We start from the raw sequence: 15,474 nt of genomic DNA on the forward strand, positions 1-15,474 counted from the left end.
TTAGAAACAAGTAAGGGCCCCACCTCTCTCTTCCTCTCAGTATAGTTTCATTCTGTAAAAAGGTCTGGGCTCTGCTGAAAACAAGTAGTTCTTCCTGTATGTACAAAACATCGACATTGAAATAAGCCTCAGTATGAAAATAACTGTTACCCAGTTTAGCACCCTGCAACTTATTTTCACGAGGAAATACTGAATATCTGTATTTTTTGGGCAACTCTTTCCAGAGCCCAGTGAGAATCAGAACAAAGAAACTCTTACCCATCCAACTCCTTGGTCAAGGCTGAAAGCCCTGTTTTCCTTAGGATGGCATTTTTAAGCATGAGTTTATCTGATGCTTTATCTGCTTCCTTGCTCTCCCCCACTGCATTTTACAGTTCTATCTGTGCCTGCTTGATTGCATCAGCATTAAGATACCGATGTCTCCAGGATGCCGCTTTACATGTGCTACTAGCATTGCTAACTTTGAGATCACTGATACTGCTGAAGTCACAAGGGTTTTTTTATAATAAGATCATTGTCACACATCTTGACTCTGCAAAGCCATAACCAGCACATAATGTATTGACACAAAACAAGATAAAAAAGCCTCACCACACATGTAATAGCAGCAGCCACAGATTTGGCAGGGCTGTACTTCATCTCAAATGCAGCCAGTAGGCTAGAAAACAGCATTGACTGGCTTCTTCTCAGGTGAATGAAATACTTAGGCAGATGAAGATCCTAAACACTGAGGATCAAGCAGGTCAGATATCTGGACATCAAGCACTTAGATTGCTAGCAGTAGCACTAAGGCAAACAACACGTTTGTGTCTGTTTACTTTCTTTAAAAAACCCAAAATATAAATATGTATCAGATAAGTAATACAAGTAGCATTTATTTTTCCAGTCAGGAGTGGACATTTTGAGCAGCTGTAATTCAGTAACCTTCCAGGCTACTGCTCTTCTTTCCCAGTGTATCAGCCTGCACCCATAGCCAGAAATGTGCAATTGCTGCTCTGCTAACTTTATAAGCAGTTGTCCCTTCTTTTCCTCCCACCCCACCTGATCCTTTTTTTTTTATACACATCCTTCTACTTTTAGGGAGTCCTCCCCTCTGGCCTCACACTCTGCCCCTGCTAATGTTTCAGCTGGCCATTGACAGTGGCAGGTTGTTAAGCTGATAGGAAACATCCAGTTTCTAAAGTGTGAAGGAATATGACTCTCAGAGACATATTTCTGTGTATTTAACTTAGTTTAGACTTCTGGTTTACAGACTTGTAAACCAGAGACTTTACCACAGACTTGTAAACCAAGATTTCAAAGTAAAAAAATATATATTTTGAAAGGTTCACACACTGTAAAGCCGAAGGCTGTCACTGATCCTACTGAGTGCTGGATACAGGAGAATATCTCCATTTCTCCAATCTACTCACCCCTCAGACTCCAGTCCAGCCTGGCATTTCCCTGGCCTCTCTGAGAAGAGACTGCCACTCACATCAAGTGGTATTTCTGTTTAAGGAAATATTTATTTTAAGCTTTCAGCTATATTTGAATGGTTTGTGTATCAACTCACTGTAATGACTCCAGAAAAAAATTACACCAAATTTCATAGTTTTTATTTTTACTATGAGTGCAAATAAACAAAAAATTCTAAGAGCTCTAGAGTGAGCTTTCATTTATTCAGTAAGAGGTCAACCATGGAAAGATAATGGCAGCAGTACTGAGGGTTAGGTTGGTGTTAAAAGCTGCAGTTGTCTGGAACTAGTTCTAATTATAGCTGAAAGTTACTGCATTTCTGATCTACTCTTATAACCTAGCCAAGACTCTGAACATAGACAGCTTTTTGATGCCTTTTGCATTCTAGCAGAATTTAACTGAGGAAACAAATAGAATAAAGCTAATAAAAACAAACACCCAAACCTCCTGAATTAGAGGTGAGTGTCTAATGAAAAATCTGTAAATTCAGCATAAGCTTCTGCCACAGGCTTACACTGTTTCTCAAGAAAAGCAAATTCAGGCCTTAGATATAAGGTTTTCCACCAGGTCTGTTGTCCAGTTCTTGCAATGTGTGCTTTAAAGGCTCCATGATACACTCCCACAATCCATTAAATATGTTCACTACAACCTGTACAAGAGAGAGGAGGAAAGCTGTCAGGTGCATGCATGAAAATAATAGTCTCATTGTACGAGGAGCCTAAAAAATGCAACTAATTACTAATTTGACATAGATCGATAAGAAACTGCTATGAACCACTATAAAACATTTTGAACATGAGAATGCTCTTTTAGATGCCTGATCCCCACTGCACAGTCAGTGGGAAAATTATTACATCCCCACCCTGTCCTGCCTCATGTTGGTGTTCTTTCCTGTTAAACTGAGAGGTGTGTACAGAAAAGGAAATACTAACATGTCTGTGCCCTTTACCCAGGAGCAAGATGCCCTGCTCTGCTTCATCCCACACTTTTATCTCCAGTAAGGCACTTGGTCAGAATGGGGGTGGCTCACAGCAGGCTCTGTCATCTCCCTGCTTCCAGATATGGCCCCATCTCCTCCCCCTCATAAATATATTCTATCTAGCACACCAGAAAAGCACAATACCAAGGAGCTGCAAACACCTTTGATCTTTTTAATCAAGTGGCAAATATTTTTCAGCTCCCCCACTAAAAGGCCCTTCAGCAAGCAAGACTCAGAGCTGCTGCCTGCCTGGTTAAATATAAACCACATATCCTGCAATCAGTATTCCTGAAGAAACAAAGCTTCAAATAACTGAAGCGTTGGTTCTCCATAGTGAAAGTTAGGCAATGTTTTCCAAGTGCATGCTGTCTTAAAACCTTGACAAGCTGATTTTGTCCCCAAGTTTCAGGCCTGTTATCATTTAAGTTAGGAGACCTTACTGCACAAGGTGTCATTAAAAAGTGGATAAGAAAACACCGAATGAGTTCTGTAAGTCCTGCCTGTTGCAGTAAGTACAAGAAATGTTAAGTCTTGCACATTACACATATTACTGTCTATATTATCTACCTTCATGTACCACTTTTCACATTCTTAATGTGACAGTTCCCTCACTTCTTCTAAGGAATTTGTTGGCTGCTGACATTTTGCTGGAGCATTAGAAATAATCTGGGATTTTTGTGTTTTGTTTTTTTTCCCCTCCACCCCCAAAATTGAAGGACTCCTCATAAACTTTATACCAGGGACATTTAGCAGTGTGTCACTTTTGCATGTACCTTAACATATAATTTTAGTATAGATACATACCATTACAACAACAGAAGAGAGATGTAGAACTTTCCTCCTCTAACCTGTACCTGCCGGAGTTTGGTAAGTCTTTGCACTGTGATATAAATCTCTGAAGTTCTGTCTCTGGAAAGCCGTCTTGTTGGTAGTGCTAAAAATTGATATTTAGTTAAACCTTTAAAAAGGCTAAAATGTACAATAACCCAAATTCTTACCAGACCACATTTCAGATGTCAGTCTGAAATTAGATGATTCACAGAACCTAATGTGAAAATACTGCTTTTCAGTAGCTCTTTAGCTTTCATTGGAGCAGGAAAACAGACAGACTTTGTCAGAAAAATGAAGTAGAGAGGGATTAAAAACCCTCCTGTCATCCCTCTACACCCTTAAAAGTAGTCATTATGCTTATTCATAGATTGGCATGCACTGCAATTTAAAATATTGAGGGACATGAGAGTCTTGATAGCACCAAGTTGGCACTGTTACTCCAAATGAATAGTCTGTGCTTACCTTGACTGTTTCATATGTGTCTGTAATGAGTGCAATGAAGAGACTCAGCACCATATAGATGAACAGACTGATGAAGGAGTAGAGGTAGATTCTGCTGAATAACCAAACCAAGTAACTTTTCTGCTGCATTTTTGCAAAGGTGGCAAACATATCATCTCCATTGATCAATGAAAAAAGGCATTCAGAAACCGTGTTCAGAGAGCGAAACTAGAGAGGAGGGAAGAAGACAAGGATATCTGTCACTGCTTTATTTGGATACAAAGACTGTACATAACATGAAGATAACAGCTGATAACTGGCTGCCTTGCATCTCTTCCTATACCCAGGGTATGATGAAGTGCAAACGGTAAAACATTTCATGAATGACCGAAGTTTGTCACCTCCTGTACATATACACATTCAATTCAGATAAGCCAATTTCTTTCTTAAAAGGGATAAGCATGTTTCCAAAGTTTTAGTCTGACAAGAGTGTTCTGCAAAATGAAAATTATTTCTCAAAATATCAGCATATGATTGGGAGTCACACCAGCTTCCACCTCTGACTCAGAGCTTTCATAACTCAAGGAAAGTCTGATTGACTCATGAAAGTCAGGCTCCTCAAACAGAGCAGCATCATATTGAAGATGCACTATTTTTACATTAAGGGAAGTCTTGACATGGAAACTTAGAAAACAACAGTAGTAACCTCTCATTCTGTTATTCAAGTTGTCTTTTTTCATGTTAGTGCATTACCTTCACATGGTATGGTCCCAGTACAATCCATCCACAGAAACAGTAGCCCAGGTAGATCATAGCAGCACAGCAGCAGAACCTCATTACATTGGGTAGTGCTGCTCGCAGGGTTAGGATGAGAAGCTGCACGAAGCAATGCAAACAGTAAGAATTTAACCAGACACTTCTTCCAGTTCCCTTATAGCAACAAACAGAATAAATACCAACAGTACGAAGATCCCAGGAGATCCTTACATTATACTTCTGAAAGAAACCTAGGTAGCGAATGACTCCAAGCCACACAAGCATAGTAGATGTTCCTAGGAGTATGCTACAGACATCATAACTTGTCAGACTCTAAAAAAACCCAAGAGAACAAACAAAGAAAAAAATAAGAAAGAAAAAGAAATTAATTTTTGTAACAACAGGTTCTGAATTGTGACTCTCATTACTATAAAGATTTGTAAAGAAACACTTCTTCCTTGGCAAACTCTCCCACTGGAAATTAGTTTGAGGCAGTATGCATTAGAGAGAGGTTTCACCAAAGAACAAGGGCCCTTTAAAGTGTAACTCATTTCACATGCCTTTACACAGGGCTGTTTGTAAAACAGACTCTGACAAGATGAGCTTTGTTTGCAAGGCCAAGAGCGCAGGTGCACTGCAGGTGCAGAGACACCCACTCTGTACCTGGCTCACCAAGATCTGTAGAGTGGCACTGCAAACATTTTTGTGCTGCTTCCAGGCCTGCAGCAACTGCTCCTGGAATCTGCATCCACAGATTCCCCAGAGCAGCTTAGGAATCTCTCCACTGCTTCCCCATGGACAGTGTAGACATGAATTTAGAACCAGAGAGCAAAGAAGGTTCTTCCAGTACGTAGGAAAAGCTGTTTGTGAAATGTTGCATGACTTGTCAGCATTGCTCAGATAAATACTAAGGAGGATCTTGTTAGGTAGCTGGGAACTATGAGGTGTAGAAAGCTATCAAAGACTAATTAACTCCTAATTAATTCTAGCCAGAACTTCATTTATATTTTATTGGCACTTCAGTGTTTTTCCACCTATACATACTGGCCTGTTTTCATCCAAGTTAACAGATATCCTGTTCCTGAATTGCAGCTCTACTCTGGAATGGATCATGACAGTTTACTTGGGTAAGAAGTTTTTATTATTTTCAGCTTTTATTCTCCTAAGAATAAAATATAGATAATAGATATTATAGATAGATATTGACAATAGATATTGGCTAATCTTTTCTATTAACATAATTCATTTAGAACTTGGCTACCTTATTGTAAACTTGTTATTCATTGACTTTCATACAGTTACATGGAACAAGATCTTGTTATTAAGTTCCACAAGGCTTGCAAAATGAAGTGAAATATACCTGTAGAGAAGAGTTTTAGTAAAATAATCTCTTAGAAAAGAAACATACATAAACAGATGTATTTAAAATGTAAGATCAGAATCCCAAATGCCAGACCTTTATCCAATCTTGTTCTCTTCTTTGCTTCTCCCAAAGCAAGATCTCTTATCTTAGCCAACTTCCTCATAGCTTCTCTCTGTTCTTAAGAACTGAGTTTACAGTTCCTAAGGTAAGATAGGGCAGTTTGTACAGGGTGTTTATGATAGTCAAGCTGTCAGCAGATGGATTTCAGACCCATCCTTTCATCACTACTGTCCAAAGTCCATTATATTGCAATGTCACACTTCAAAGTCTGCTACAGATTTTTTGAAGAACAACATTATCTGAATATCAGAGTGTTTCAGAATAGCATGTAGTTTTTCTTCCCTAATTCTTGCTGCACATAGTATGCTTTTACATGTTTTGCTTTTTTTCTATATCAAGTTTATTTTAGAAACTGAAGGCCTAGAACCTGGCTGTGGCTGACTGTTATGAACATGCTGGAAACCAGAGGCTGGGAAAGCAGCAAAGGGATGTTTAAGGAGAGATACTCTGTGCTAGTTAAACACTTGTTAAACAGGATTCAGAAATTTAAATGTTAAATTTGAAAAGATCCATCAAATGAGCAAATATAAGAGTTCTTAACTGAAGAAGAGAGAAAGTCAGCAGTCTTAAACTTTCAGATATGAAGTTCATTTTATTCCTCAGAGTCACAAGGAACAAAGATAATTAGAACTATAATATTTAGTGATATTTGGAGGTTTCATATCTTGCTACTAGAAACAACACATATCAGCTACAATAGAGGAGAGGAAAGAGTTCTAAAATTTCATGCCACTCAGAATCAAGTATAGTCAGCCTAAAGTCTTCTGAGAGATTTAAACCTAGGAGGAACAGAAGCAGTTTTGCTTTCACCTGACAGTGTAAAACGCTTACCTTGGCTTGTATCTCCATCTTTAGAGTTGATCCAACAATAGTTAAAACATCACTAACCATAATCAAGATGTACCATCCATTGACAAATTCCATTTGATCACTGAAAGATACTTCTTTCTTATAATAATATAGGAAAAAGCTTACAAATTCCTAGGGCAAAGGAGGAAAGAAAACAGTTAATCAGACTTACATAAGACAAGATTTTCCAAGGAAGGAGTTATACCCACCCTTTGGAGCCGAATTCCTTTAATCACTGATCGTGTGCAAAGGATCAATGAGGCCAGACAAATCAATATGACAAAAGCATCGAAGATCATCATGTAATGAGTGTTCTTCTGTACTGCAAGAACAAAAATAAAGATATTTATAGTCAGATGCATTTCATTTTGTTGACCATCCTGAGTATTGAAGTAAGAATCAAATTTTTATTTTAACTATGTTTATACAATGGAATTAAGAAAAAGCTTTGCATTTTCCCCACAAAAGTTTATAGGACATATTTTCATGAGAGACACAAGTGCATCTGCACTGTAGATACCACTTCAGTAAATTTAGGAAGGTTGATATACCAGAGTGTGAGTCCTTCTTACAGCCCTGCAGAAGTAGAGGTAAGAGTTGATCTATTTACAAGCATTGGAATGGCCTTTGGAGTAACAGAACTTCTTTAAAAAAAAAAAAAAAAAGGAAAAAAAAAAGGAAAAAACTAAACCAAAAAACCAAACCCAAAACCTACGAACTTTACAGTACATATCTTCTTCTCTTTCAGACCAGTATTTGACTGTCAGATAGGTTTTTTTCCTAGAGCAGTGCAGATAATTTGTACTGCTGCTCACTTAGCCAAGATCAACTTCAAGCTAGACATTTCTCCATCTCTTCTGTTACTAAAACTCACATTCATTATCACCTAAGGTCAAATTTTGCACCAAATCTACCACTAGATCTCTTTTTTGTTTGTTTGTTTTTATACCTATCATATGACTGAAACTAGGTGAAACAGTGTAAGGATGACAATAAAAGAATGATTGCTTGAGAAAAAAAAATCAAACAACGCTAAATTTGCAAGAAGAGGTAGCAATTCTACAGAAGGGGGTACTGAAGTTCTTGTTGACTCCACAAAGTGTACTACTCATGAAAAGCCCACCCACTTCTTGCTTGATGTTCTGCTGCTATTTAAGTTGGTTTTGCGGCATAGCCCAGAACAGCAACAACTCGTTACTGTCCACTTGCTATTTTTCCTTGGCTTTTATAAAATAATATGCAGTACTCCAGAAGATGGTTTTTGAAGAGCGTTGGAGAGGCAAATCTCAGACCCCGAGCGCGGCCCATCAGGGAAGGGGAACCAGCGAGCGCTCCCGGCATCGCCACCTGCGGGGCACTCCCGGCGCGGCAGCGAGAACACGGTGCAGCGGGGTTTGTACCCTGTGATGCACTTCAGGAAACGCCCCCCAAATTAATTCCAGTCTGGATCTTTAAAAAAAAAAAAACACCGATCCTGCTTTTTCACTACCAGCTCTTCATTCCCTGACATATGAAAAGCAACGGGGAAAGTGGCAAAAGTAGGAAATAAAGAACTTGGTACACATCCTGCTGTACACTTAAAAAAAAAAATAAAATTAAAAATAAGCAGAATTTAGAGTCCTGGAAAGCTTCTGGCTATCAAAGAGATTATTTTCACTAATGAAAAGGATCTCATATGATGTTTTGACCAGACCAAATAGGTGCCAAGAAAGGCAACTCACTCTTGTGAGTCACTATATGGGTAATTTAACCACGATGTTCATCTCAAATACGTGGCAAATGACATTTAAACAACAGTTAGAAGTGTTTCTAGCCATTTAATTCCAGCAAGCCTTAACAACAGCGTTTCTGTATCTTTCCTGGTGCTAAGTCCTGAAATAAGAGTAAATCAGTTTCAACTTTCAACAACTATCATGTGTCCTGTTGCCTGGGGCTAGAACGGTTCACAGCTCTGCCCTAAGAAATGAGCAGTGTAAGTTCAGTAGCCAAAGCTAGAAGGATGCACACTGAGCCATGGACAACTTCTGGTTTACATTATCAATGGTGCAAGCTTTGAGAACTGCTAAGGAAAGTAATGGTGTGGCTGGGTTCCCAGGATTTCAGATCAGAGGTGGAAGAACAATTCCTTAGAAAATCAGGATTTACAGTTCACGTATTAGAGATTGTATATCAATGGTGCCTTATCTTTTAAGAAAGAAAAAGGTTGTGCTGCTGATGCAAAATTTCAGCATGAAAATTTGAACACATTTATGTCACTTACTTGATCCAGAAACATGCCAGTCTTTACATTCCCTGATGGCTATGTCGTTGTCGAGACTTATTTTAATTCTTCCACTATGTGCTTTATTATCAAACACTATCTGTATTTAAAAACAAAACCAAACAAACAAAAGGGTGCATGTTTCTATAAAGTTAAACCATTATATATGTAGCCCATATGTATTGCCAAGCTTGCATAATGATTTAGAATAATTCTCCTAGGGGAGAAGTTACAAAACTTGTTTAAGCTTAAGGTAATGCAAATTTCTTCGAATAAATGCTGTCAAAGACAAATCTGATGAACTATGTATTTGCCACAAATTGGCTGATCAACTAGCTACTAGGTGAAATACTTTTAAGCTGCATTCTCACTCCTCTATGATCTGAAAACAATCTTTTCCAGAATCATCTCTCTAAAGGGAAGAGATTTATGCTTTCATTATACTTCAGATGGATTAGAACACAATGGCTGTAAGCCAAGCAAGTGCTTCAGGACCACATCACAAGCACTCAAAGCCTAACCTGCCACAGTCACAACTGATGGTTATTTACAGGGTACACTAAGCCATGACAGAGTAATCCAGGCACCACTGACCCAGTGGTGCCCAATGCTCTTCAGAAAATATCTGTGCTGACTGCGTACAGTAAACCAGCAAGATCAGTTTCTTGTTTTGAACAGAAAGACACATGGCAGGCTTCCACATACCCTCAGAGTGAAATCATAACAGTCAGGGAGCTCGTGGTGACGAACAGTCTGGAGGTTGATTGCCTTCAGATTGAACGTGAGCTGCACCGCCACCAGTCTGCAAGAGATTCAGATTAGCTTTCCCCAGGGAAAATGCACCAACACCCCAACACAGGAAGTGCTCATTCCTCCTCACCTGTGGAAATCCAGAGTGAAATTCAAGTTGTGCTTTCCCACTGTTGTGTTGTCTAACGGTGTCATTGGCTCAATGTACAAGCAGTCTGGAATGGATAAGGACTCACAACAATATCTCATGGGTTATCACGCTCTTTAACTGTAATCTGCCTGTCCCACGCCCAGGCTGTAACGGGCTGTTGGCTACACCAGACAAGATAGCATGCTTGAGTGAGCAGGCATTTGAGAAGCTAGATGACAAATACACTGGCTTCCCTGAACACCAGCCAAGTTAATCATCATAAATTCACAGGGAAGGCTCCTGAAATTATTCCCAAATACTTATATTAGATGGCTATTGATGCTAATGTCTCATCACTTTTTCGTGGTACTAGACATAAAAGACTGTTACCTCGGAGGTGAGGACAAGAGGTTACACAGTAATTTTCTTACCAGTTTTGGCTGGTAGTAAGTTCAATATGGATCGTGTGATAAGACTATACAGTACTGTAAATTTTTATATTAAGAATTTATCATAATTGTAGGGTCCCTCCTCCCAAAGAATCAATATAATAGATTAGGTTCATCACCAGTCACAATCTCTGGGTCTATATCAAAGGTGTCATTTCCAGGACAGATGATTCCTCGCTTGTAGAACTGCTGACAAACGGCCAGAGCTGTCTCTTCTGCTCCCCTCTTCTCATAAGCATGATTTCCAACAGAGATGTTGGGCAGCTGTAAGTACTACAGTTCAGAATAAACAAACAAACTTAAATGGCACCAAAACTGTTAGCCTCTGAGAAAAACAGCACAAAGCAAAAGCAAACCTAGAAGTGTTTGATCTGTGTCATAACTTATTTAAGTTCTCTTAAGATCTCTTTATTTAAGAGATCACCTAAGGAACTGTGAAACCTAAACCACACTTCAGCTGAATCTTCAAATACTTTAAGGTATTTGACAAAAATAGTAAGTACAGGATTTGGAACTAAATTCCTTTTTGTTTATTATATTTTTCTCTTTATGGTCCTCACTAGAAAGCCTTGCACAGAATTCTGGCTCAGATCCAAGGACTGCTTTTAGTGCAGAATTAGTATACTGAGCTTTAATGATGTCACCACAAGTACAGTGCTCTGGCAATGACAGAAAACCTAAATGAGTTGACGCTTTAGTCTTAAGCAACTTGCACAGAAGTTCAATTCAAGAAAAGGTAGCCAGGCAAGGGGCATATATATTGTATATATTGCAGCCACAATCCTCACCTGGTTTATTGCAAAGAATATCTGGTCATAGACATCTGTTTGTGTGTATACAGCATAGGTATCATCCATTCTGTCCATGTATCCTTTCAAGAAGAGGTGTTTGAATGCAATAGTGTTCTCCTCTTTGAAGGCAACCACCATTTGATTGCTCAATCCAAAAACCACCAGCTGAAAAAGACATTTATATTTCCTGTTCAAAGAGAAAATTGCTTCTGGATTAATGTATGACTCCTGTGCTACAAACAGCCACTCTTTTGTCATGCTGGTAGACATGGCAGTTGTATGCAGGCTGCTCCATTTCACAGCTGGTCAAAAGAAAGTTTGACTTTAGGAAACAGTGGATTTCAAGAATGCTTCTTTAATATGTTTACCAGCATATGGGCCAAGGACTCTCACTTTTACAAAGAAAAGGGTGCCATCTCAAATTCAAACTGCCTATATACTGTTACACTTGTTTTGTTAGTTCAGCCTGGTGTCAACTGAATTGCCTTGGGGAGCATCGTTGTTCCTCAGCCAAAAAGGCAGGAGGAGACTTAACAAGACCCCACTTTGAAGTCCTTACTCCAGTGCACAAAAGGCAAATTGAGGACAATTCAGAAAAACAAACATCTCTCCCTCAAGTCTCAGTGAAAAGTGCTATGAGAATAACTGATCAAAACTGTACTTGTAACAGGATAACCTCTGAAACTGGTAAAAAAATGTAATGCAACTGTTCCTGAAAAGTTAGCAAAAACCCTTGCTAGCTATTATCCAGGCTGGAAAAGGTTTATAGAAGTATGTGATGTATTGTTTCTGGGAGCTCACAATTCTCTTGACTATTGTTTCAAATCTGGTGTCAGGTGTATTGTAAAGAAACTTATCAGAGATAAGTCTGAATCAGTAGTCTACAGATTAGTTTTATGGCCATGATGCAAACTGGATATGTAGGTTTTGATAAGGGTAATTCAGTTACAGAGATAGTGAAATGTTCTGTGAGCAAGCTCAGTGCACTGGCCACATGGGAATACACCAGCATTTAACAGTGCTAAGACTGAATTACCTACAGGCAGGTTTTCTCTGAAAAGACTAGTACTAGTTTCTTTCTTATTTGGGTTCTTCCATCATGAAATTTTATTTTTAGTTGCAAAATGGGAGATATCACAATCAAAGAATGATGGCATATTTAAAAATGAAGCAATAAGGTACTCAAACATGCTGTCACATGTACAGCAGAAGACCTCTAATTTTTGCAGTTTGTCCCATAATTCATGCAATCATGGAAAATATTCTTCTCTATATGTGTATTGTCATAGGACTGACACCACCATGAAGGTAAATCACATATGGGCAACTCTGCAAGATCATCATCTGAGGCATTAGAAAGGTTTTATGAAATACTTTCTTTCTCCTTAACCATTGAACTTTGAGACAAACAATTGTGTTTTGGGCAGCAGATAAATGTCTTATATGAAATGTATGGTGCAAGGCTAGGTGAGAGAAAGAGTGGTGAAGAATTTCTGAGGATTTTTCAATGCAAGAGTTTGGAGGGAAAATGCAAATGAAAAAAAAATAAAGTAAAAAGTCAAGTTGAGTCCCTAAAAATGGTTCATTTCATCTTCACTCTTAGGAAAGCTATTTTTTTCAGTCAGTAGTTTTAGGAGAAAATTATGGCACCTAAGATCTAAGCTACATACATGCAAAGAAGATAGTTTTGTAGTTATTCTTTCCCTTTCTCTGCACCACACCATGTGAATAGCAAGTCATCTGCACTCATCTGACTTTGCATAGGCTGAGTCCCTGCTTCCAGAGGTACTCACCTGAACCGTAACCATTACTATTTTGAGCAACTGAATCCCAAGTTTCCAAGGCTTTCTTCCCCGGGCCCAGAATTTTTCACAGGGGTTCATGAAGAAAAATTTTAACTTCCTTCTAAGCTGATCTTCCAAAAGCCCCTCCTGTGATATTGATGGGTGCCGTTTGTAGCTGCAAAGGTTTTCATCATCATGAGAACTGCAGCTGCTCACGGCCACTTCAGGATTTTCCATTTCTGAAATGAAAAGCAGTCCATGTTAGTTGAAAAACATGCAAGGATGGATATAGTAGTACCAGATTGGTCTGCACTAACAACCTGTACTCCAAAGATGTTTATCTTCTGTGGAAGGCACTTGTACATTACACTGAATTGCCAGCTTTTCTCATATTATTGCACATGTTCTGCAGAACCCACAGAAAAGTTTGGGCAAGTTCTTAAATTTGCAGATAGACTGTCAGGACACTTAATAGTGGAATTTCTGACCATTTGGAATTACAGGGTCACTTGCTAAGAAGTTCTTCCTCTCTCACTTGACAAAACAACATATATGTAAGACATCCTGGCTCATTTCCTTCTGCATCCAGGAGAACACCAAAAGCCTCTCACAAGCATTCACTCTTCTGGAAAATTTAGCTACTGCTGTAGCTAGTATTTTCCCCTATATCTACAAGCCTATGTCCAATCCTTGAAAGATATGGAATTTTCAAGACAGACAGCATTTTTCTTAGATGTTAGTATTAACATTGTTCATTCCTGGAAGTGGAGATGCAGAATGACAAATTGCAGTTCAGATAAATTAGCAGAGAGCATTGACTTCTTATTTAGCAAGATTATGTCTATTTCTTCATCCTTAAAAGACCCAAACCAAACCAACAATGATCATGAACCAGACAGAAAGACCAAGAGGTAATTGTATTCAAGCATCGTGATTAACCAATGAGGCTCCATTTTAGTTAAGTACGAGGGGAAAAGATTGGATGAGAACTTTATAAACATGGTTTGAAACATTACTCTCTACACTATTCAGCACGTTTAGATTTTGATCTGTTACTGAATTCACTGAGTCCCAAACATTTTATAAATGCTTTATACAGTACCTAAGAGATAGCCAGGAATATTTATTTCAAATAAAAGATTCTTGGCATTAAAAGGAGAGGAGACAGCCTATGCTGTGAATAAATTTAAAGACGTGCCTTATTAGACAAATAGTTTTTTGCTTGCATAAGAACAGTTTTTTATATAACTCAAACAAAAAATCCTCACTGGTTTTTGAAAATGTTTCAGTCACATCCAGTCTCCTCCAGCAGCCCCTGCACACACCACAACCAGTCTGATTCAAGACCTTCAATTTCCCCAACTGTCAGAGAAGGCAAGAAAATTTTCAGTCAGCAGTTTAACACTAAGAATAGGCCCATACAGAGGCTTAAAAAAGTTCAGCCACTGTTTTAGAAGGTCTTCATTGTCCTGCGGGATACAATACAGTACGCTGTGTTGTATTCCACTCATCTTTCTCACAGCTGATCAGCATTCCTAAAGTTAACCCTTACCCTGCTACTGCAATAGTCCTGTGCTGGATTTCAAACAAACAAACAAAAAACAAACCCTAAAAAACTAAACCCTCTTCTGACCCTCACAGTGGGCTGAAGGTGCCGCTCCAGGCAGGCACAGCTCCCAGACCGTGTTCCCCCACAACCCGCGCCAGGGGCTCCGCAGCCGGGGCTGTCAGGGCAGCCCGCGCCGGGATCTTCCCCTTCCCTTTTCTCTTCCTCTTCCTTTTCCCTTTCCCATTCCCCTTCCCTTCCCGGCCGATGCAAGCGGGCTCAAAGCACACCGCTCTCAGCCCGGCTGCCGCAGCCTTGCGGGTGGCGCAGGGGACGGACGCGGAGCCGCCGCTGCCTTTCCGGCATCGCCGCATCCCCGCGGCGGGCCAGGTCGGAAAGCGCCGGCCCCTGCCCCTCCTGGGCTCGGCGCCCATGTACCGTGGCACCCCAAACCCAAAAGCCGCGGGCCGAGAGCGCACCCCCCCCCCCCACGCCCCACTCTGTTCAAGGCTCCAGCCGTACCTGCCACCCGGGCCCCGGGGGTGCTGCCGCCGCGGTGGGACCGTGAGTGTCCGAGCCCGCTGCCCGCAGCCACCTCCCGCTCCCGAACCCTCTCGGCCGGCGCGGCTCCGTTTGGATGGGAGGGGGGGGGGGCCGCGGCCTCCGCCAGCCCGCCCTGGCCTCTGTGCGGGGCTGGGCTGTGTCGTGCACACCGGCACACGCGGCGTCTGTCACCTTCGGCTGCACATCTCCCTCCTGCCGCGCGGGAGGGGCGGCTCTCCGCGCTGTAATACACACTTTCTCTATAGAATGGTAGTGCCGGTTCCAGATTTATTGACCCAGGCTTCTGCACTGGGAGAAATAAAGTTAATGTTTATGTTATAAATAGCTGTGTCCCACCCATCATAAAAACCAAACCAAACCAAAATAAACGAATAAAAACCATTTCAGGTCACAGAACCGTAGTTAC

At 40.2% G+C, this 15,474-nt stretch overlaps 1 protein-coding gene across 4 annotated transcripts in view; it reads right to left on the reverse strand.

Annotated features, from left to right (window-relative positions):
- Positions 1 to 1,120: 1,120 nt before the first annotated feature.
- The window catches only part of MCOLN3 (mucolipin 3), a 22,152-nt gene continuing 7,798 nt past the window's right edge, over positions 1,121 to 15,474 (reverse strand). Inside the window, exons 1-14 of one of the 4 annotated variants that reach the window (XM_027882929.1) lie at positions 15,027 to 15,091; positions 12,968 to 13,197; positions 11,172 to 11,339; positions 10,503 to 10,656; positions 9,935 to 10,019; positions 9,760 to 9,856; positions 9,055 to 9,154; positions 7,004 to 7,116; positions 6,777 to 6,926; positions 4,694 to 4,795; positions 4,460 to 4,582; positions 3,728 to 3,934; positions 3,239 to 3,368; positions 1,121 to 2,104 (exon numbers count right to left, since the gene is read on the reverse strand). In XM_027882929.1, the coding sequence (XP_027738730.1) occupies positions 2,085 to 2,104; positions 3,239 to 3,368; positions 3,728 to 3,934; positions 4,460 to 4,582; positions 4,694 to 4,795; positions 6,777 to 6,926; positions 7,004 to 7,116; positions 9,055 to 9,154; positions 9,760 to 9,856; positions 9,935 to 10,019; positions 10,503 to 10,656; positions 11,172 to 11,339; positions 12,968 to 13,195 (1,677 nt within the window). In that variant the 5' untranslated portion in view covers positions 13,196 to 13,197; positions 15,027 to 15,091 and the 3' untranslated portion in view covers positions 1,121 to 2,084. Of the gene's footprint in view, positions 2,105 to 3,238; positions 3,369 to 3,727; positions 3,935 to 4,459; positions 4,796 to 6,776; positions 6,927 to 7,003; positions 7,117 to 9,054; positions 9,155 to 9,759; positions 9,857 to 9,934; positions 10,020 to 10,502; positions 10,657 to 11,171; positions 11,340 to 12,967; positions 13,198 to 15,026; positions 15,092 to 15,474 lie in introns of those variants that run through there. The other 3 variants (XR_003571131.1, XM_027882927.1, XM_027882928.1) reach the window with 3 other exon arrangements.

The sequence above is a fragment of the Empidonax traillii genome, unplaced genomic scaffold (genome assembly GCF_003031625.1).
Source record: "Empidonax traillii isolate 1590-97213 ecotype Southwest subspecies unplaced genomic scaffold, ASM303162v1 scaffold114:size1751661, whole genome shotgun sequence".
Classification (NCBI taxonomy): domain Eukaryota; kingdom Metazoa; phylum Chordata; class Aves; order Passeriformes; family Tyrannidae; genus Empidonax; species Empidonax traillii.